General features: G+C 37.0%; 1 protein-coding gene across 3 annotated transcripts in view; it reads left to right on the forward strand.

Annotated features, from left to right (window-relative positions):
• ELOVL4 (ELOVL fatty acid elongase 4) overlaps positions 1-22,679 on the forward strand; it is a 36,965-nt gene extending 14,286 nt beyond the window's left edge. For all 3 annotated transcript variants that reach the window (XM_085056451.1, XM_085056453.1, XM_085056452.1), the window contains exons 2-6: positions 5,134-5,321; positions 8,447-8,527; positions 15,169-15,340; positions 17,230-17,357; positions 17,865-22,679. In XM_085056451.1, the coding sequence (XP_084912577.1) occupies positions 5,134-5,321; positions 8,447-8,527; positions 15,169-15,340; positions 17,230-17,357; positions 17,865-18,140 (845 nt within the window). In that variant the 3' untranslated portion in view covers positions 18,141-22,679. The remainder of the gene's footprint in view (positions 1-5,133; positions 5,322-8,446; positions 8,528-15,168; positions 15,341-17,229; positions 17,358-17,864) is intronic.
• The last annotated feature ends 1,486 nt before the right edge of the window (positions 22,680-24,165 follow it).

Genomic DNA, 24,165 nt, shown 5'->3' on the forward strand with positions numbered 1-24,165 from the left:
AATATTTACATGACTGAACCAGTATTTCTAATAAAACTACTGAAGTATATTGAGTATTTATCTGTAGCCAGAAAGAAAAGGAGCAGAAGGGGACACAAAAGTACCGTAAAGGGATCTAGTGTGAAAGCTTTGTAAATGTTTTAAGATGTGTGAAGTTATGTTTCTCACCCATTATTTTATATGATATGTGCTTTCATTTTGTAATAGCTTTCAATTATAGTGCTAATGGAACTAAGAAGATGTGGGAAATTCCTGGATAATTAAAACTGTGTGATTCATGCAACAGTACTCCAATTAGGTAATACTGGTTTGCCTGCCTTATACTGTGGAGTTAAAATTTGACTTGTTTAAGGAAATCTTTCTTAGACTTGAGATTGGGCTTTGAGAGTACTTTTATTAAAATAAACGTGATCTGCAGAGAGCTCTCACAGAACCACTTCTAAACAGTCACCATCATTTCTCCAGTGTCTTTAGAAATGTAATCGGACAGATGGATGTGCTGGATTGGCACTGTAAGTGTCTTTGCGCTGAGAATAGTATCAATAGCTATTAATAACTTTGAAAGTCTCTCCAGATAAATTAGTGAGTAGCGACCTTATAGCTAAGGAATACATATGTTGTTAAAGTAAAAATAAAGATTTGCTAAGTATTTATTTCTAATCTAATGTGAACACAGGGAATTTTAAAAAATCATGTATTTTGGTAATCTAATACTTTCTCTAAAACTAATTTTAAAAGCAGAGATAGTCACCATTGCACTGTTTCAGGATTTCTTCAGGTGAATGTCAAAGTGACTGTACTGTGCATTTGTTTGCTTATTTTTAAAGTCTGTACTTCTTGAGGAAAGAAAAAAAAATTATCATAGGCTAAGTAATATGCAGGAAATTCAACCATCTAAAATCTTCTATATCAGGAAGGAAATGCTGAACCGTATTTAACATAACTGTTTGCAAATTAAAGAAATTACAGCATGTTTCACAAAAGTTTTTTGTGATTTTTAATACTAGAACACCATCACTGCAACCTCACTTATTGAAACTCATCTTCACTTGCGATCTGTATTTCAGTGTATGTTAATTTTGTCCTCTTTGGACATTACAAGGCAGGATATCAAGTCCTTTTCATTGGTCCTGCTCTTCTTGCTTTGAAGGAAGAAATCAGAGGGGGTTTATGTGTGTATTTCTTGTGAATTTCCCATCAAAAATAATTACATCCTGCAAAGGTAGGTAGCTCAGGGCAATTTCAATTATTTATACATATATAGATATTACATATATAGATATATATTTATATATTACATATAAATATATAGGTATACATACATATATATATAAGTTCTTTTGTTTCTTGTCTTTGCAAGGTGAAATTCTAAAATGTATATACACAAAATGACAGGAAAGCCACGTGTATATAGATATTTCGTACTGTTTCCTTATATAACAGTAATTTTCTATCAAGAACATGTTAGCAGATGCCTTGGTGTACGCTGGATTCATTTTTGCTATAAAATGCAACCCTAGGTGTTTGTTCTAAAACTTTTCCCACCTTACCAAGAGAGCACTGTACTACAGGCTGTGCCATCACAGCAGACATTTTATTTGTGATCGAATTAGAATCTGGGTCTTGGGATTTGAAAGACAAACGCTTTAATCCCCTGAAAGATTCAGTCAATCTCTGTCAATTCTAATCAGGTAAAGGCATTGGTCTTTTTGCTTCAAAGCAGTTGGAGGGATATTTTTTTATTCAGGGAGCTGGCCTTTTTTATTTCAATCTTATTTCATCTTTCAGGTTAAAATGTCCCTATTCTGTGTGAAATACTGCGTGATTTAATGCACTCATATGTCCCCTTAAGCTATCACAGTTCTCTGTAATTTACAGAAATCTTTTGTGGTCATCAGCACCAGCTAGTAAGTAGGACACAAAATTCTGCTGGTTTTGCTAAAAAGGGGTCGGAGGGAGGGAGGAAGGTGTTGGGGTAGCTTGGAATGTTTGTCACTTGAGCAGAGGACTTAAGATAGTGAATTTATCTTGGTTTGAAAGAGAGCTTCTGAAAAGAAGTTTGGAGCAAGGATCTGCATTTTACTGTGTTTTCTTTGTAGAATATCGACAAGCAGGCTTGCTGGGTAAACTGAAATAAAATTGGTTTTGTAATACCTTCTATGCAATAAGAATGATACATGGAGTTGACTTAAAACACAAGAAGTTACTTTTCATTATCCAGGAGAGATCCTGTGATGAAAAGGTTGTGGAATTGATAGTATCATGTTTTCTGATGCCACAGTACTAGTTAAAAAGAATCATATGCAGAGTCTCCTAGATGCCCTTAAAATAAACATAAGGTGGTGTTCGTAGTTTTACTCTTCTGGCCAGGATGTACTCCAGAACTGAATTGCCTACTGCATTCCCTCTCATACAGGCATTTTGTGTTTGAAGTGTAATTTATTGTCCTGGGGAGGTCAGGCCCCCAAAATGGCAGTCCTTGGGCAGTGTTATGAGATTTGTATCAGTAATATAAGAAGTTTTTCCTGGAAATACTTCAAGACTTGTCTCTGAGATGTGGTGGCTCACTGTCCAAAAACCCTTTGCAGAGGGAGAGTAACAGGCTGAAACCATGGTATGGAAGAGCAATGGCAGCTTCTCAGGTGCTCCTGTGTTATTGACAGAATTAATGAAATGCATCTGATGGTTTTCTCCAGTGAAGTTCTTCCGTTTGTAGTATTTGTGGAAAGGAGGTGGAAGAATTGTTTACAGTGCTGATGAGGTGTGTCTTTCATCCTCTAGTGAATCCTCATTCTTCTATCTAAAAGTCTAGAAACCTTTGTCTCCTGCCAGAAAAGGAATCTGGAATAGGTCATGGTTTCCTATTTTCAGCAGTGGGTGGTAAAGTTCATCTCCTGGGTAAAGTTCAAATCTTCCTCTTCTACATTTCTTTGTATTGCCACTTCAGTGTGTAAGACACCATGAAACACTGTGTTAGAAAAATAGACAGATTGTCTAATGTGTCTTTTCCTCTTTATCCTCTTTATATTGCTTACTGCAAGAAATCTGGGAAAGCAGCTGTGTCTCTTGTTGCCTCACCTGCTATTAACTCTGTACATTGCAGTGAAGGGAGATATGGATTTGGTTGAAGCATATGACTCACTGACTATTCCCAGAGCTGTCTCTTAACTGAGACCTTTCTTCTTGTTTCTTGATGAGTCTTTGCCTATTACTTGATAGATGATGAGGTTCTCTTTTTTTTTAATGGTGTTATCTTATATTTTTAAATTCAGATTGGTAGAGCAATTGCTAAAAGCAAGACAGAACTAAAGTGTAAAGGATATGAGTGTCATAATTGCAATGCAGCAGTGAATTCAACTTTGGTGGTATTCTGTGTGGTTTCAGGAACTTAACAAATAGTTAAGACGTAACTGTCTTCTCTCACTCTATTCAGTCCTGTTTTGCTGCCTGTGTTTCTACAGCCAATCTGTCTGATTTTTTGCCACTCTTTCCTGTAGTCTGTGCCCTTGGCTTCTTTTGGTGGCTGTGGCCACACAGTTGAATCCCTTCATTCTGGCAGCATCAGGGTCCTTTCTTGGGGTTTCCAAGAATTCTCTCTTCTGGTATTAACAGCCAAAGTGGAAGGAGCTAGGCTGATTTCTCTTTCTTCTTGTCCACTTCTTTTTAGGCCTTCTAGCATCTTGCTTGGAATGTGCAGCTCAATTATTGTTACATCATCTGGAAATGAGAAGAAGCTGTGTTCTGCATGCTCTCTTTCACAAAGTGTCTATTGTTAATTAGAAATAGGGGGTCTCATGAAATTTGCTCCCAAAATTAGGTTCTAATTTGTGGCCTTAAGGACAACAAAGGAAATGAGAAAAAAGTGTAGAGAAATAATGACAGTGCTGTTCTGTACTTTCCTCATTGCATTGCAGTTCCTCATTTTTTTAATAGGGCCGGTTTTCTAACTTGCTGGTTGCATGTCTGGGATCAGGAATTAATTTATGGTATAGGGATTTTTCATGGTCTTTGACTTACCGTTCTCTAGAAGAAACTTGTCCTCTAGGTAAATTTCTGGGCAGCTGCATTTCTGTGTTTGCCCACAGTTGACTGAAGGCAGGTGTTTTAGATGTTTGAGCTTCCCAAGGAGTCCTGTGATGTGATTTCCATATGAACTGGAACTAGCCCAAGCATCTGGAAAATAATCCAGTTAGTATCATAGAGCTGTGCAGTATCTGAAGTTCTGATAGTTATGAAATAGTTACCTTTTATCTCTTGCTACAACTTGATATTAGCCTTCAGCGCAGGGGGAACACCTGACACACGGGACAACATGGGCACAAAGTAAGGAGGTGTTCTTGCAGTCTTGCTTCCCTCCTCTAGCAGAGCTATCTTCTAATCCTAGATGTCACTGGCTCATCAGGCTGAGTGGTTTTTTCATACTGATCCAGAACTTAATATAGCATGTTCTCAGCTCTGAAATATATGTAATGTAACTGAATCCTGTGAGTGACTGAAGGAGACAGTAAACAAAACCTTTGTTTCCCATATGGTAGCACAGATTGACTAGAACCATCCCTTTTGAACTCTTTTATTTCGTTGTTTGCCAGTAACATTGTTGGTATGCTGTCTGAAACATGAGACTGACCTACATCAAATAGCAAAGGTTGTCATTATACAAACTGTATGAAATTGATAGGAGGCTTTTAGTGTCTAATTTTAAACTAATAAAACCTACTGGTTTTATCAGTATTTTGCCAAATTTGTGTATCTTTCATTTGCAGTGGTGTTGAATATTTGTTTATACTGTCACTGCAGTCACTATTCATCTTAAGCAAAACTCATTTGGGGGATTAGTGGGTTGATTTGTGTTTGGGCTCATGTGATTCTATTTGCTTTAGTGTTTTGGATTGTAGAACTGGACAGCAGAGCTTGAATGACATAATGAATCTCTGTGTAAGGTAATGTGATACAGTGGGTTTTTTTATAAACTATTTTCTTTAACCTTCCTAGAAAGAATGAATGCATTGTGTTTCTACTATCTGATGCAGCTATTCCAGGAGAAAATAATACTTAACAAATTCAATGCTCTAAGTGATGATGGAATCTATTTTATTCAGACCTTGTTGACTCCTGTTTGCTTCACTCCCCCAGACAAACGTGTTGATGATTGGCCCTTGATGCAGTCTCCGTTTCCAACACTGACTATAAGCACTATTTATCTCCTCACTGTCTGGCTGGGCCCCAAATGGATGAGGACAAGAGAGCCCTTCCAGTTACGCTTCCTGTTGGTGGTTTACAACTTTGGAATGGTTCTGCTCAACTTCTTCATTTTCAAAGAGGTGTGTATGCCCTCTTGGAAGAGGGAATTCTTACTGAGGTTTGAGGATGTCAAAATGAAAATAATCTTGCATGTTCATGATGTCTATTGAGAGTGAATGTTTTGCACAGACTTTTAAAGATGAGGATTTGCCTTTGAGGTGAGTATATCTATAGCTACGGAATAAATGCACTAAATCAGTCCACAGAAAGAATTTGTATATGATTTATTCCAAGTGCTTCTTAGATTTATTTTAATCTAAATACTGGAGACAATAAAATCTGTAGATATAACACTTGTAACTGATACTTTTTTTTTTCACCTTAATCCTAAAGGATATCGGAATGTATCTTTTTAGAAATTGAGCTGCTTGTTTATGCTTTTAAAGTGTTAATAATTTTCTAGAAATTCAGCTATCCGTTGTCGGTAGTGAGGATGAGTATCTTGTCTGCAAGTTGTCTTTTAGAACAAGAATAAAGATGAAGTGAACTATATTTTCTGGAGAGAGGAAAAGAGTAGTAACAGTGCAGTGGATCAGCTGTGTAGTAGCTAACTGGGATTACTTAACAGTTTGGTAATTATTATTCAAGGATAGCTATACAGAATGTGGCTTATGCAAAGTTTATGCTACTGTGACTGCTTACATGCATCAGCAGTTATCTGCCTGGAAGACCTCTGATCATAGATTTGCAAAATCTGTTTCCAGAAGTAAGCAAATGAGCACAGCAGTTAAAGTTTCAGCATTGCAGAACTATGTCTGGTCTGTTCTGTACTTTTGCCAGGAAAAAATGGCATATCTGATGATGATCTGCATTTTGACCCTTTCCCAGAGCTCCTAGAATAAAATCATTATTCGTAAAATTATTTCAGCCTCTCTTTAAGACATGGTTCAGTAAAATTTTAGCTATCACACCTTAGTCATCATTTTGTCTAAATTGTTTTCTTGGACTATACAGCTAAGTAATAAAGTACTACAGGTACAAAAGAATTTAATGCTGACACCCAGGCATAGTAGTAGGAAGAGATTAAATCCAGTCATCTTGGCAAGCTAAAACTGAAATTCTTGAAATTAATTTTGCAGTGTTACTGCTATGCCTGTCTTTTTCACTTATTCTTTTACACTGGTTTGTTTTATCCATAAACTGAATTATACCAAACTTGCAGTCAATTAATTTTCAAACCTATTTTCCCTATAGGATAACACTTGTGTTAGTGGCATTTCCAAGTCACTGAATTAACATAAAAATGAATGGGACTGCAAATACATATTAGTTGCTGATATGCTGAAAGCTCCTAACTTTATACACAGAGGTTTCAGTTTCCTGCTCTCTCCTAATGGTAGGTTGTTATTCAATATTAAGGCAATGGATACAGTATTTCCAGGAAGTGTCTTTTCTTGATATTAGAGACTGATAGGAGGAAGGTGTTCAAGTTTCAGTAGTTCTGTTCAACAAGGCAACTTCTGCTTCCATCTGTGTGAAGTTTACAATAGCACTGTGCCACTGTTGTAATTCACACGAGTTTTAATGAAGTTGTTATGAGTAAAATGATACTGTTTGTATTTTGTGAATGATTGTAAAGTTTCCAGACACTGCTGAGAACATAATTTGAATGTGAAATGCCTTTAAACGTTATTTAAATAACAATCCTGATGGCAAGCTCTATTGTTCATCTGTAGTAGCTTATGTTAAATGGTACGTTGTAAAGCACTGCAAGTCTAGTGCAAGACTCTCATATGTTGAATTCAAATTCAGGTCCAAATTTAGGGCAAATTTTACTTGGAATATGCAGAAGTCACAAATGAATAGATCCTATTTTGTCACAAAATCATTAATTTCTCATTCTACTTCAAGGCAGCCTGGTGAAGTCAATTTACTGCCTTTTGCCAAGGGAACCTTGTTTGAATTATCCAGTAGGTCGCAGCAGAGATTGGTTGGTTTCTGTAACAGTGCTAACTAAACTTTCCTTGGCTTTCTCTATTACTATTGGATGTGCATGTGCCCATGTAATTACAGTTAGCCACAGTAGTTTGTAAATTGACTTAGATGATGCAGAAGTAGTTCAGTTTCTTTTCTAGGATAATTTCAGTGGACAGTTCTTTAATTTACCTACTTTAACACACATGTGCAGCAAATAAGTCCAGAGTTTTACAATAATACCTGTCTTTGCATCTGACTGCACTTGTAGTGCTGTGTGCAAGATGGGGCAAAAAAATATACTCAAGCTCATTGTAAATCAGATAAAAGTCAGGTTAGTGGTAAGAGTAGTCAGTGCCTACACATGGGAGGTTTTCTTGACATCTTTTTCTATCACCCAAATGTAGAGGTTATGTCTACTCTACTACTGTCTCTCTTTGATCCTTAACGGTGGGATTGCTTGCCTTTACACAGTCTTGGATCATAACATTTATGAATGTCAGGATTGGAAGTATTACTTGAACTTTGTACAGCTCTACACAAGTGTACTTCTTTCCAATGGGAACTTGCTCAAAATGTCAATTTTATCTCCTCCTGTCCAGGTTTTTGCAAAGTGCTTGGTTTGGAGTGGCCCTACAGGAGCACTTCAATTGCTTTAGGCCATTTTTGTTGGCACAAAAAGGGGAACTTTTCTCCATCCATTTTCCCTCACTGTGTTTTGTGGGTTTTCAGCTTTGGCTGTTCAAAGTGGGTGGGAGGTTCTGGATTTTCATTGTTATACTGTGTTAATAATTGTAGATTCAAATTATCTAATCCCTGTCTCTTGAATAGTGTTCTCTTGGATCCTTACTGGGAATAGCATTTCTCTAAAGTGTAGTGAAAGCAATTAGGTATTTTCTGTTTCTGAAGCTAGAGCCGTCAGAAAAAATATTGGTGTCTGAACAGTTTAAGGTCACACTGGAATTTGTTGTACAATGCTCTAATTATCTGGGAAGATAGATGCAGGTAAAAATGAAAATCTTTTTAACTTACAAGAAAAAATAAGTACTCTGTAACAACAGGTTGTTAGCACTAAATATTGGTTTTCTTCAGTAGTGTTCTTAGGACTAATAAGAATATTTTAAGTATTTCTGTTCAGGTAACTTTGATGTAACAGGAGATTTTCTGATAATTGTTGTAAATGTGCTTTATGTATTATATTTCCCCTCATATGTGGCTTTAATATTTTCAGTTGTTCTTGTCATCAAGAGCTCGAGGGTACAGCTATGTCTGCCAGACTGTGGATTATTCAGATAATGTTTATGAAGTTAGGGTGAGTATTTTTTTTTTTTTGTATTTGTATATGAATGTGTGTAATATACAGCACTACATGATAGTTTAAGCCTTGTCTGAAAATAGTGTTTCTATCGCTGCTGTCAGCTATGACTGTATCCCGTTACATCCTCACAGGCCACTTCAGGTTGGACTGCCTTGTACATAGCAGGTTTAATCAAAGTGCACCAGCATATTTGTACTAACTGTCATCTGACTGCTGCAAGTAAGGGCAGTCTTAAAGATACCATTCTTGGCTTCACCCACAGTCATACAATCCAGGATGAACTTTGCCTACATCCTTTGGTTCCTAGATTTGCTGAAGTTTGTGATACCAGGGTAACCACAGTAAAGGCGCTGTGCTCTAGCTAGATCAAAGCAAGTGAGATTTGTCAGCATATCTTGTGGTTGCACTTCACCCGTACTTGGTGAGGCAACTCTTTGTCTCCTTTATCCGTGTTTGGCTTTATGAGGCCTTGCTGGCTTTTGGCAAATGTATTATCAGTGCATTTCATTGTATAATCTTAGATTTCAAATATCTGGGCTTTGGAAAACATCCAAATTAAAAGCAAAGTGCAGATACTTGTTTATTTTCGTAATGCTGTTGATTAGCTCATGTACTAAACCTTATCTTCTAGCAGAGCTGACACTTGAGAATCTCTCAGCTGTTCTTGCAAGTTTCATATACAGATTAGAACATGTTCCTGAAAATGCAGTGAAAGTATGGTATAGTCTAAATACATTATGTTTACAGCACAGTTTGAAAAATGTTCCGTTGTTCATGGATAGTGTTACTCAAAAGCTTGTTCATGTGACAGGGGTGATAGTGAGAAAGAAAGGTTTAAATCTTACACCTTATTTATAATGGCTGATATTGCAGAACAGCTCTCTGTGTAGATTTTTATTGGCCTTATGGTAGTTGCCATTTTTTCACCTTTGCCAATACAGTGCTCTCACTGTTTCAGTCACTAGAATAATCCTGTTTAAAATGTTGGTGAAAAACCATATCTAGCAAAGTACAGCAAGTGCTTGACAGGTTTGGGGTTTTTAATAGATAATCAAAATAGAATGCCCTTGTACTCACCTGAATGACATTGAGGAGTGGTATAACATATATTGAAAGAATTTTTATATTAGCTAAATACAAGTAGTATTCTGTTTCACAGAATCACTTTAGGTGCACTTGTTCGTGGGAGGCAGTGAAGAGGTCAGACTTGCTCAAAAGAATGAAAATTTTGTTTCATATGACAAGCAGAGCATTATTATACAATCAAATAAAGGCAAAATTACCTGAAGAATGTATTTATAATACATAATACATCCAGAAAAGACACATTGCTCTAGCAATATATACTCTTTTGACTTCCTGACTTTTTAATATTTTTTTCAAAATCTTAAACATTTTTTCCCCATATTTGTGGATTTGCATACAATTGATCTCTGAAGTTTTAAGTTGTAGCATGGTCAGTTTGCAGCTGCGGGAGTTGAGGAAGGAAGGAAAATTGAGTTCTCGCACGTTGCTGCAGCAACTGTACAGTATGTTAACAGTCAAGATTCTTATCTTAATCATTTTCTGGTGGTTCTTTTGAATGAATTCTCAGTTTAGGTAAATAAGTTGCAAGTAGAAAATTATACTTTCCACAAGTGTACTCTGAGGATTCTGGGATATATTTCAGTCCTGTTTTACAGTGTAGCATACTTTGCATTTAGAAGGTATGTTGGTTTTTGACACTGTCAGACAAAAAAAAAACCAAACAAAAAAAAACCAAACAAAAAACCCAGAAAAACAACAACAAAAAACCCAAACAAAAAAACAAACAAAAAATCCCACAAAACCCAATCTTCTTCAAGATTGCTTTCACCATCATTTTTCATAATATAAACCTGCAAAAGCAATTTTAACATGTTTTTGCAGTTTTGAGTTTAGAATTGTTAAGCGTTTTAGCGCATCTCTCACACCCTTTCAATAGATCTAGATTCTAAATGTCTAGCATTTATTGGCACCAAGTTTCCTCTGAAGAGAAAAGCTGCACTACAACAGTAGAATCAATTACAAATGCAATGACTAGGTTTGAAAGAGAATGAGTAAATATATCCTGTTGCTCAGATAAAGAAGGCTGGAACTAACTCACGTGGAAACACCACTGAGCCCAGAAGGCATTATGGAACGTGGTCTGAAAAGCAGAGCTTCATACATGACTTTAATTTGGGACTTTGAAATTTGGAACAAATATTGAGAAATGTAAAACTAATTGTATATAGTGGTCTAAATGGCATAGGAGCCTTGGTAGGGCCTCTGTTTCTGTCTTTTTGGGAGTGTGCCCCTGTGATACTGCCATCACATTGAGCGGCCTCTTTTGTCCAAAGCCCTTGATCAAAATGAGGGGTCAAGAAAGCATCCTTTGTCCTTCAAGAGAGTATGGAAAGCTGGTAAACAGTTCTCAGAAAAGAAAGAAAAAAAAATGGCTATCCTGGATGCCAGAGAATGTCTTTCCCTGCCTCTCCCACCCACATCGTGTGTCAAGACAGTAAGCCAGTGATTTTAAGGGAACAGTGTAAGGGCATGTGGTGGCACTTCCCCTGTATAGTTCTGTAGCTCAGAGACCTAAGTCATAGACTCTTTGGTTTTGCCAGTTTTTAAGGGGATATTTTTCCATGTATTTGCCTGTTTTCTTCAACTTTACTAATCATCTGGCTTTCACTGATGATTAATTGTGTAGGTAGTTCACACAAAATGTGAAGAAGCTGGTCCTCCTACTTACTGCTTTGAATTTACCTACACCTGTTAATCTCATTCAGGCTCCCCTGACTGTTCTGCAAGAAGCAGTGGACCACTGGAGCAAGCAAGGATGGCAATTAGAATCCACATTTGCATAAATATTTGCAGAAATAAACTCCTTTGTCAAGGACTTACATGATGGGTGTAGTAGGTAGCCACCTTACTGACTGGTGGCAGGAAGCTGAGTGGTTTCATTATGAAAAAACCAAAACATTCATGGTAGATAAGAAAGAAAGAAAAGGGGGAACAAATCTCTAAGAAATTATTTAGAAGGCTCTACAGATGTATCTTGGAAAATCTTTCTTGGTTGTAGCTTAAGAGTCAAAATAATAAATGCAAAGGGTTGAGGTGTTAAATCCATGATTTGTAGTACTCCTTTGGGAGCTTCAGTCTTTGAAGTGAATGATTTCCTAATACTGTCTAACTTAATGCATGTTAGTGTCTGTGAGTAGTCATTCCCCCCTCTGCTTACATTTGTATGTCCTTGTTTCCCAGGTCAAGGTTCATCTATTTTATTAGCATTTCTGAAGAGCTAAGAATTAGGAATATGGGGCTGTGTGAATTATTTCGTATTTTAAGTGTGTTGATCGTAATTTTGAAGCTGAGAAACGGTTGTTTTCTGTTTGTAATCTGTGTTGTTTGTATTTATGTGTACAGCTTGAGTGGTTTCCTTTTATGAAAAAGAAATGTTAATTTACTTTAAACTTCTGTGAAAAGGGAACTTGACTTAACAAGTTCTGTAAACAAAATTCTGTAGTTGAAAGAGGGAAAAGAGTTCACTATAAAAAAGTCACTTTGGATTTTCATGTTACTGTGAGCTTCCAAGAAGTAACTGTCCCTTCTCATACCCCTTAATGGATAACTGTCTCCAGCCTGAAATAAAGAATAATGGTGCAGAAACAGAGTCCTGTATTAAAACAGCCCTCCATTCAAAAACCCTGCAGCAGGCAGAGGACATGGGATTGGACCTCTTGTTGACCCCCTTAATCCTAGGCTGTAACGTAATCTTTCTGTGCCATCTGGTGTTTTAACAGAATTAGATTGGTACATATGAAAATTACCAGAAAATACATGGTTATGACTAGTATTATTCATTACAGGAATGTGCCTTTTTAATGCTTGTTTTCTTTTCTTTTAAACAAAACCTTTCTTTCATGCTGTGTTCAAAGAAAGGCTGCAGGTTAGGTCATGATTTCTGATGCTTTGCGAAGGAAGTTTAATAATAGCCATAGCTTATTGCTCCTGACATAGCTTACATATCAGTGTATTGTTCTACTCTATTTCTGCCTTTTTTTACTGTTTATATGCATGGCCTTAGGCAAATGACTTGACATCTGTTTCATTTTTTTTCTATCAGCTAATGATGAAAACATCTGCAGAAGTCACTGAAAGTACTGAAATAGATGAGCAGTACACAAAACCTATCAGATTTGAGAGTAAATGGTAGAAAATTTGATGATAGTAAGAGAGCAAAGGAGCTGACAGGCAAAAAAATCTACAGAAACACAAAATCAGCGGGTATAATCCTTCAAAGAATCCTGTTGTTTTTCTTAAGTGATGGGAAGCATTTTGATCAAAAGTTCAGATTATTTTTACCCATGGACTGTAATTGCTTTCTGTGCTAAGTGGAATTCAAAAGAACAGCAATGAGGTATGTTATGTGAATGTCCAAGAACATATACAGAGCCTGTGGTATTTTGGGCATGAGACAGAAGCATTTTTGTAGGATTTTTCTTCACTTACATTTTGCTCTGTGTCATACAGTAAATTGGCTATTTGCTTATTGGCTGTTTGGCTTTTTATTCCCCTATTTCATCAACAAAAAATGTCCACTTAATTTATAAAAGATTTTATGGCAGTATGCTTGTAACTGACCTCTTGGTTGTCTGAAAGTTTTTTGGAAGGGAGGACCTCCAAAGAGGTAAAGTAGTGCAGTGCTGGATTGTCGTTTTATGGATACATAGTCCAAAGTGTTTATTGTTAACTTATGAAATGAAAAGATTTTTATCTTAATTTATTTAAGAGATACAGCTTTAGGAAAGACCTGTAAAAGATGCTGAACTGTTGTGCTAACCCATTGGGTGTGAGACAAACCTTGATGTGGGTGTTATTAAATACCTGACTACCTGTCCCAGAGGCAGTACTGTACTGGATATTGAGAAACATACATATATATATATATATATATATATATATACATATATATATACATATATGTATATGATTCTTGCAGCTTGCCTGTGTGTCTGGGAACTGCAAGATCTGTGGGAGTCACTTTTCTGTCATTAAGCCTCTCTCCAGCTTTAGATATTAGTATCTTTTGTGTGAAACTGAAAAATCTGCTTCCTCTTCCAAGACCTGAAGTGGGCTAAATCATATCCAGAGAGTGAGAAGGGCGTTCATTAATGGATGCACAGAAGGCTGCAGTTTGGCAGCAGTAAGATGTGCAGTCCCTCTGGGAAACTGCAGAGCCTGCAATGCAGATATGCAGCACTCTTCTCCTATGCTGCATTTTTTGCTTCTGCTGTAATTTCTCCTAAAGTGTTCACCAGACCAGTTATGGCTGTGACACACTTAGTCTGAGGAGAGATGTTTTCCTTTCCCATTGGTTTGGACAGGTGGAGGAAAGCAACTTGCAGGACTGTAGCATTGCTCTCTACATCTCATTATGATTCCCCTTTCTCTCACCTAACAGTATGTGTATAGTTGGGAAGGGAAACTACTCTGTGTTAACTCTTTTCTTCTGTCTTCCCTGGGGACTGAGGGGGTGGTGGGGTTATTTCACATCATGTAAAATTAAGAAAGTCTGATTTACCGTAACCTGAGTCCTGAAAGACAAGGTGAACTTCTTACAAATAGGTGTGTTGTGACATTGCCTACTCTCCTTGCTGGTGGTACCAATTCCAACTCTTTTTTTTTTCATTCTCAGTGTGAGTCACCATCTGGGATATGTTCTGGTCCCACCCTTGCATAACAAGCTAGATGACTTACAATGCCAAAACTAGACTTGTTGCTATGTTTTGGGATCTGGGAGGGAGTTCCTACCACCACCATACTCCCATATCATAACATTAGCATATTGCTACACAGAGCTTCTGGGCTTTACTAATATCCTAATTTCAGCAGGAAGCTGTGTTTATGTTGCATCCTAAACAAGATTCGCTGTGATGGGTGGATTAGGAAAAGAATTTTGGGTGTGTAGCACTGCCCTGTTGGGTAGATGGGTTTTATCTGTGCAGTTTTTATGGCTCATTTCTTCTATTCCCTGAATGTCAGAGGACCACTGGGGGAATGCTGCTTTATAGAGGGGCTAGCTGAGCCGGCCAGAAGCTGAGGGAACACTGCTCTAAAGTGATGTGAAATCTGTACTGCAACTAACTTCTTTGGTATCTTTCCACCCATATGCCTGTGGTACTGAAGGTTTCAACTTTCGCAACTTCATTTTATCGTAATGTTTCTGCCTCATTGTTCTGACCACATCAAAGTGTTGCTTCATTAGTAGGGGAAGCCCTATGGTAGTCTTCCTCTGCACAGCTTAGGACAGAATGAGGACACAAACGTCCCATGTTTAACCAGTGAACTGTTCAGAAATGGCAACAAAGCTTCTAACTATATCAGCTCTTTTTTACAGTTGTGATTTGTGAGCAGTAGGCTCTGAATAATCTGCTTCCATGTCCAGAATAGATGAAAGAAGTAGTCTTTTTGTTGTTTTCATACTGTCAGGTGTTTGACTCCACCTCAATGTTTACCAGGATTTAAGGAAAGAAGAGGTATCCTTCTCTTACAGCAGATAGATGGTGAAAACTTCAATCCGTTCAGCTTGGAATCACTAAAACTTATATATTGTCTGTTTTTCATTGCAGATAGCTGCTGCTTTATGGTGGTATTATGTCTCTAAAGGAATTGAATATTTGGATACAGTATTCTTCATCCTGAGGAAGAAATTTAACCAAATTAGTTTCCTTCATGTCTATCACCATTTCACCATGTTCACCTTGTGGTGGATTGGTATTAAGTGGGTTGCAGGTGGACAAGGTGAGTTCCCTTCCTCTCATATGCTTTTGACTGGACAGAAGGGAAAATTATTATTGTTTGGGAGCAATAGAAAAAATTTGATCGACTTGACTTTATAATACAGAAAACTGTTTATTAATGCATACAGTCTCCCTCTGTGGGAAACATGGGGGAGGAAAAGATAACAGGGCAATAATCTAATGAATTGCAAAACTTCTTTTCTTTTCCTCATGGGCATCAATTGCAAGCCTGAAGTTCTGCCTTCAAAAGTATCTGTATCTGTGTGAAACAGAAAGATGTATGCATCTTGCCTAACTTTAATTTTTACAAATACGGAGAGCTGCAAAATCTAATTGTGGGCCACATTATGTGTGCAAATTTAATGAAGTTAATGGAGATGTTATTTTGACATTGTGTATGAGTTTGAGGTTTGCTTTCATTTTTATAAAGAGGCATGTATAAAATGCTGAAACCTTGCCTTGGAGGTGAAACAATAAATCTGTCAATTCACTTTTAAAACCTATTCATAATGACACAAGTCTAAATTCATTATCAGCCTTTTTTTTCCTTTCTTCCTTTCTAAAGCCTCCATCAAATAATTTTGTTATTATTTATTGCACTTGCCATATCTTCCATTGCCTGCATTGCACACTTGTTGCTGTTGTTTAGCCTTGTCTCTCTCTAATTGAAAGCTCTGCAGAGCTGAGGGTACAGGGAAAACACCCTGGTTTTTTGTAGTGGGCTTTGTAGGCTTATGACACTGCTGGATATCACAAAAGGCCCTCTCTCTTCTTGCCTTTTCAGAATTTTCATACTAAATATCAGCAGTTTTTAATACAACAGTTGAACTGTTTCTAAATTTCTTTCAAGTTTTGGTGTTCTAGCACTGCCTCTTAGTTTCTAGAGCCTGCAAAAGGAAAAGCAGCAGTTGCTTTTCTGCATTTATGTAGCACCACTGCATAAATGAGGATAGATCTGTGTTCTTCTGTTTTCTAGTTGGTAGGACACTGCTTACATAGACAGGTCTATTATAAACTAGATTCTATTATAACAACTGGGTTTAGACCACACGGGCATCTGAGCTGTTTGATGTCAGCAGCTATTGTCTGCATGGCCCTAATCTTATACATTAGAGCATTTTTGAGCCTCTCTGTCAGTGTAAGAACACCTTAACAAGATATAACGTGTTTCTGTTAAATGGCTGCTAATCTTGACAAAGCAAAGAGATCTTAATGCAAATGAAACTGTCAACATGGATCTAATGTGGATCATTCTGGAAAATGTTTTTCTATACACAAGCATGTTTAAGAATGGTGAATATTTTTAAATCTTAAATAAAGAAACTGAAGATGAGCAATTTAGACAAACTCACCTGGCAATGCCTTAAAGTTCTTATTAACACAAGTCAAGGTTTTTTTTGTACAGGGTTTTTTTGGCCTATTTAATCAGACTTCCATGTGAGTTTCTGTCTTCTTGCTGAGAAGCGAACCTTTTGCATTTAAATATAGTTTAAAAGATTTAAGTTCAGAACCTGATTCTTTGTACTTTACATTGTCAAATGCAGATTTTAATAATCCTTTAGCAAAACAATTGCAGTTAAGCTACAAAAGCTAATGTGGGATCCATTTATGTCTGTTCAACAAAAACCTTAGGAAGAGCTTTGGCATAAATAGTTCCATGCAAGATGTGACATACTACCTGCATTAACAGCTGCTTGTGTCAGCACATGTGAACAGTCAGGTCTGTACTATACTGGTCAATATTTTGAAAATGCAATCCTGACATGTCCTGTGCTTTGTAATTTTTACTATTAAAAATAATTATATGAATAATATATTCCAAATAATACTAGAAAATATTTATCTTTTTTCCAAAGTTACATGACAATCTTTCCTTCTGTTCCTGGACAGCTTTTTTTGGAGCTCAGATGAATGCATTTATTCATGTCATTATGTACATGTATTATGGATTAGCAGCATGTGGCCCTAAATTTCAGAAATACCTGTGGTGGAAACGATATTTGACCATATTGCAATTGGTAAGTAAAATTTCTCCCTTTGGGATAAAAGGTGTTGGCTCTGAGTGGATTTTCATTTGCAGAGCTTTGGAACAGATGCTACTCCTTGCAAAAGTTCGTCTCTGTCTGACACTCCTCAAGTGAGAATACTTCCTGGTGATGGAAGCATTTATTCAATTTCTAAAAAATTATGCAGCACAGATAAGAGTTGTGTGAGTTAAAGTCTAATGCTTCCTTGCTGATTGTTTCAACTGAATTGCAAAAACATGTTCAAAAGGTAGAGAAAATCCAGATCTCTTCATATCTTCTCATTTTCATGTTTATGAAAACAAATGCCAGATAGTGCAGTAAATTTGTTGTTCCTGGTCAAACATAGATGTGCCTGCATGAATGTGACAGCCAAATACAGCTTCCTTACCACGTCCCAATTTAGCAGTTTTCATTACTTAATTAGTTGATATAAATTAATGCACCCAGACCTACAGGATATATCCAGACCTTTTTGATTCTATATTTTCTGTCTTTCAGGTGCAGTTCCATGTGACTATTGGCCACACAGCCTTGTCTATTTATATTGATTGTCCTTTCCCTAAATGGATGCACTGGGGTGTCATTTTCTATGCTATCACCTTCATTTTCCTGTTTGGTAACTTCTACTATCGGACATATAAGCTGCCCAAGGAACCTGTAAAGAATGGCAAAATAGCAAATGGTGCTGTTGCAAATGGAGTAAGCAAACCAGAAAATAATGCGGTGGTGGAAAATGGAAAAAAGCAGAAAAAGGGAAAAGCAAAAGGAGAGTAACTTGATCCAGGCCTTAACCATTGTTGGCAGTGAGGAGCCTCCAGTTTGGTTTATAAAAGGAAGAAAAAAAACACTATCTGTACCAATTAACCTTAGGTTACTGAAGAGCTAGAACACAGATATTTTCATTATTTATGAAGATTGTTTTAAGAACAACACTAAAGTTGAATTTCTATTGTAATTATGTAATTATGATGCATATGGTCTCTGTGTAAACTTGTAGACTGCTGGTGTTGGTGAATGTAAGGAAGAATTGCAGTTGATTCCATGTTTAGCAGTCCAAAAGTTAATACTACCATTGATACAGGCAGTTCTGTTGGCACCCACATTTCTTGGGAGGGTGGGGGAGGGAGGGGAAGGAAGTAGCATTTGAATACTTGTGCTTTCTTTCCAGAAAATTATTAAATTTCAAATTATGACATATTATCTAATCAGAATGTGCAACTTTTCTTGTCCTCCTTGGAGAGTACCTTCAGACACATTATGTGCTGTCAGAACAGTGTTTGACTTTTCAGACATTACTTGATTTAATTGAGTATCTGTTACAGTTTGGTTTTTGTTTTATTATTTTTTCTTGTGTGGAAATATACCTACCTCTTCATCTGCTGAAAAGAATATTGAGCATTAAATAACTGGTTTCTGAAATATGGAGTCCTCTGATCTAAATATCCATTAATACTAATTCAGGAGAATGTAAGTTTTCCTGTGGGAGTAAAAGGGATTTTTGGTGGTATCTTTTGATCAAGTCATCAATAATCTTTTTTATAATGTAAACTGAAATTTTGAAGTGTTACTTTTAGTAGAGCCAAGTCAAGAATACATTTTAAGAATGTATAAATTTGAACAAATATATTAGTTGAAGCAAGCAGTAAAAATAGGTCTGCTTCTTACTGTCTGTGACCTGCATTAAATCTGTGGCACTGACTGATACTCAAAATGGTAAGATAATGTTATGGTGGAGAGAAAACAGCATGTATTCCATTTAGAAATGTTGTATGCACTGGTAGTCATGCTAACTACAAGACCTTCACTTTATTGGGAGAGAGAATTTGGTTTTAAATACTAAATACAGCAAACATATAATGTTGAAAATGTTGCTATTGCTTGATACTTGTCAAAACTTCATTTGTTAGACACTTGCAGACAAAGTATTGCTGATAGACAGGCCACCATTTTAGATCAAAATGGCTAAAATAAGTAGAAAATTTGAGATGGATTTTCATTTACATATTACATAAAGGATTTTTTACCATTCCTTTTATGAAGAAAATAAGGAAGGAGTTATACTCCTTCTGAATAATCTGATTACTAAGAGATATGTTTTGAGCTGCTTAGCATGCAATGAGGAGAAGATGGGTGGAATTAGAAACTATATCCTCAAGTACTGTGTTCTTTGGCCATCACTGCAAGAGCTGCATTGTTGCTGTCCAAATGCATTGCCCCCTCAGCTCTGGTCAAAAACATATCCAGAGGTAGCAACAAAATTTTATCTGGCAAGTGGCACCACTGGTGCAGGAGAAAAGTACATGGAACTGTAAGTGTAAAGTGAGTGGCGCATCCAATAGATTTTTGCATCTCTATCATCCATTAATCTGTTTATAAAATGCAAGCAGGTCACATCTTCTGTGTCTCAGGTCTGTCTCATCTCTATACAAAAAAAAAATCTAAACCCAAAAAGCAGGTCCTAGGGAAAAGAGTTTTGGGTCTAGTCTGTTGTATTAAAAAATAATTCCTAATGCTGGAGTTTGTTCAGCTGGAAGGTGGTTCATCCCTAATCACCACCACTGTGGATTATTTAGCAGAATATAGAATTGTGAAAAACTGTCTCTGCTGAACTCAAATGCATGTGACCATTAAGTTTCTTATCTGCTGTGTCTTGTGATTCTTCCAGCCTTTGTAATGATGCTTTTTGCATTTGCATAACTCAGTGTATTTATGTAGTGTGGCATGGGGAAGAGGGAGGTGATCTACCCTTCCTTCTTGGACAAATGCCACTACCCTTAACCAAGCCAAAATGTTGGCTGACTCAGTAACTTTGGAATGGCTAAAGGAGTAAATAACTACAAAGCAGATTACAGCACACCTGCTGCTCCAAGGTAGTGGCTGGTGTGAATACCCTTACCCTACTGTAAATCCAAGGTAGTTTACCCCACTTTGATTAAAGGGTAGCTTCTTTCTATTTGCCGTGGGATGTGGGCAGCTAACTTCTAAGTTTGTGTCATTCCTTGAATTGTGTTAAATTGGTTGTTTGCTCTGTCATTCATTCAGTAAGCCAGATCAGCTAAACTGATGCTCTGATGCTCTTAATGTGATCCAGCTCTGAAAGAGCATACTGGGGAGTATTCCAATGCAGGTTCAATTATGTCTTTGCTACACTTTCTAAGTTAAGAATTATGTCTTGCATGATGGCAAATATTTAAATAACTGAAAGTCAATTTTTTTCCCCCCCATCATGCATGGAAGTGGCTTAAAGTTGATTGCAACTTGAACCTTATTGACAGAACTTGAATAGAAGCCTACTGTCAAACTCTGAGGTAATCCTTAAATTCTAAGAAAAAGTGAAAAAACTCATTGTGAGAATGCATGTGTACATACACATCATGTTGTCTGGCCCTGACCATAAAACCACTTTGAGAGATTGCCATACCATTGAAAAAAATCCCCAGTTATTAAATTACTGGAACACTGCTCTTTTGAGTACATCTTTTGCAATATGACTTTCCTAGGTCTATTTATGATGTATTTGATTGTTCATGTAATTCAAGTCCTGTTACAATCTTGAATATAATGGCCTTATTAAATGTGCATTTTGTAGGCATGGTCTTGAGTGCAATATTTCTGTTTCTGACTATGCAGCCAGGCTCACATAATACAGGGCTGAATCTGTACAGCTTTTTGTTTTTCAAAATATGGCAATAATGCACATTTGAAATACCGACAGATTCATTAGAGTCATCTTTGAGTCTAAGGGACCTCAAAATTTTGCCATGAAACTATGTATAGATATGTATATTTTCTATACACAGTACTGAAATTTAAATTTTACAATCTACTTTGTAGGGTTATTGGTTTGGATTTCTTTTTCTTCTAAATCCTTTCAATTTATTGAAAAAATAAACCATTTGGAACTTTTCTTTCTTTGCCAATGAATGATGATTTTTTTTGCTAAGAGTTCAGAAGCTCTTGGACCAGAGTCTCATAATTATTTGATGCCATGTAAGTAATACCATTTCATTTAGCCTCACCTCTAGCAGTGACAGTTGTTGGATTATTTTAGCACTTTTTCAGTGTAAAATAAATACAAATTATCTATAAATGTGTGTATATATGTGTACACATACATATTGTATGTGTGTGTGTATATATGTATGGGTTCTTAGCAGATTCTTTCAATATGTGAAGTAAATTACATTTCTTGAATGTGAATTTGGCAGGAGCTAATAGAATGGTTCATACAGCTCCAGAGGTAAAATGAAGCAGTTTTCATTGTTCCACAGATCCAATATCAGTCTTGAAAGCATTAATAGTATTTGTCAGTCATTTTAGACATAGGATGACAGACAAGACAGAGCCATTTCTACCAGTGTAATAATTATTTTGAGGCATCAGTTGTAGATTCTGAGGGGAGGGACCTCAACTCAGGGTAGCTGAGGAATTATGCTGTATTATAGTAGGGATCATTTTAGTATGGGTAACTTGCTCCAGGTGAGTCTTCAAAGTCATTGCAATCATATTCTCTGTTTAACAAAAAACTTCTAAAACTAAATCATAGAGTCTAAAATCATTTAGGTTGGAGAAGACCCTTAAGATGATTGAGTCCAGCCACTAAACAAATGTTTCTCTGTCGGTTCAAAAGCATGGCCTATTTGATTACAGGACTATCAATTACTTCCAGCTCCAGATCAGGAGAAAAAGGTGAAGGCAAAATGAAAATGCTGTGCATTTTTTTCAGGTTAACCTAAGGGCACATTTCTTCAGAGTAGACACTTGAACTGCATGTGCTGGGGAAGGAGGTAAGAAAGGATAAAGATCTTTCGTGATGCAAGATCTTAGTTCTAAAATACCTTATAAGCACACTAGCTATCTCCTAAAAACTTGAATTAAATTGTTCATGGTGCATAAAGTTAAACCTTGCATGAAGCTAGTGTGGGCTGAAAGTCATATTCAACATGAGATCTATTTCAGTTAAAATTGAAGAGAATGGGGAGCAAATTAACTATCTGGATAGTGTATTTATCCTGGTTAGAAACACAAACTTACCCAGTTTGATACCTAAAGCAAGACACCCGTATGACATCTCATTGCACTGCAGTCTGACGCGTCGACCCCTTTGCTAATGTAAGCAGAGGGAGCTCCATGGAAATCAGTGGGTTGGTTCCCATTTACCTCAGCAGAGTATGTTGAGCCCTAAAGAGCAGAGAAAATACTTGCTTTCTGCCAATATCCCAGGAGGATTGAGGGAAATGTATGGTTCAGGGTGCTGCTTTTGCATAAGGTGTTCATGCTTTTGTAAACATTAAAAATAAACATTACTTTTTTTCATGCTGTTTGAGTTTGGTTTATAAATTCTGTTCTATGTTCTACTGTGTCCCATCTTGCTTCAAGATGCCTGCTAATTTTAGTGTTGGGCAGATCGTGTGATGTGATTTGTTTTGTAGCCCAGAAGCTTGAGAAAATGTATTTTTGTGATACATCCTCCCATTTTAAGGTTACAGGGACTTCCTGATTTTGAATACTGTCCCCAAGTAATAGTGTAGTGGCTTTGAAATCACCCCTAGGGAACTCACTGAAAATAGGATGTCCACTTAAACAAAAAGAACCTCCAAAGTTTCCTTGTTTGGTCTTTGGAAGTGTAAACTATTAGGAATACAATTGGCCATGTCGTTTAGCTTTTGCTGGACACTGCGTTCTGTTAATGTCATCTGTCATCCTGGTGAATCTAGAGCACTTTTGGCATTAGGTGCAATTCATGGTTACATGTTCTGGGTACAGTAAGTTCCTTCATTGTCTGCCAACTACAATCTCTGTAATCAATCTTATAATATCAAGTTGCAACCATGTTGCACTCCTAGCACCTAGGTGCAAATAGCTGCTCCAGATGTCAAGTAGTAGAGAATCAAGTCTGCCATTGTAGCAAAATGTGGTGTGGTCAATTATGTCTTGCACAATTCTCAGCTGTTGCTTCAATCCACTGCTTGCATCCTCCCTGGAATCAAAAAATACACTAAGTGTTCAGAGCAGGATTTGTCCCTTAGATGATTAACACATGCTGGGGTAGGTTATTTCTGCAGGCATCTTTTTCATAATTCTATTCCCCGCCAGTAATTAAAAATAAGAACACATGATCAAGTCAGATTCATTGGATGACTGGATAGAATAGACTGGATCCTCTGATGTTTGATTTTTTTTTTTTTTTTTTTTGTATCACTTGCTTCTTAACATCTGGGAATTTGGGTTTGGGTGGGGAAAGGGTTTTATTGCCTGTTTTCTTGCTCAGCTCAAAGCACTAGCTAAACATGGGCTACTCTCAGGCACACACATGAATCATGTTCTCAAAGACAGCTTTGAAGGCAGGGCCTTCTATGGACTAGTGCCTTTCAGTGTCTTTTTATGCTTGGGACTTCTTCTAGGTTGCCTCATGGATGCACACACACTTCTCTACTGACTGTCTGATGTGTCAGTGGCATCGCATTTGACTTAATTACAAAGATACTTTCTGATGGGCAAGTTTATGTCTCTTGATCCTCGCAGTACCACTTGTCCAAGCCCTGGTTAGTGCACACTATAAAAAACAGTGCTGGCAGTTCCTGCCAGAGCATCACACAGTCAGTGCAGCTTTGAGGGAAAAAGCTATCTGTATTTTGATTCAGTATGTGGGAATTGATGTGTGCTCATATGGCATCACTATCTGTCAATATCAGGTAGGTTTCAGTCTGCTAAACAAGAACAAATCCTTAATTCTTGAAATTATTCAGAGTGTTTTCTGTCCTTATCTTTAGCTAGAGAACTAGTGTTCTTGCAGTGG

Source organism: Lichenostomus cassidix, chromosome 3 (genome assembly GCF_008360975.1).
Source record: "Lichenostomus cassidix isolate B80296 chromosome 3, HeHo_3.0, whole genome shotgun sequence".
NCBI classification, from domain to species: Eukaryota; Metazoa; Chordata; class Aves; order Passeriformes; family Meliphagidae; genus Lichenostomus; species Lichenostomus cassidix.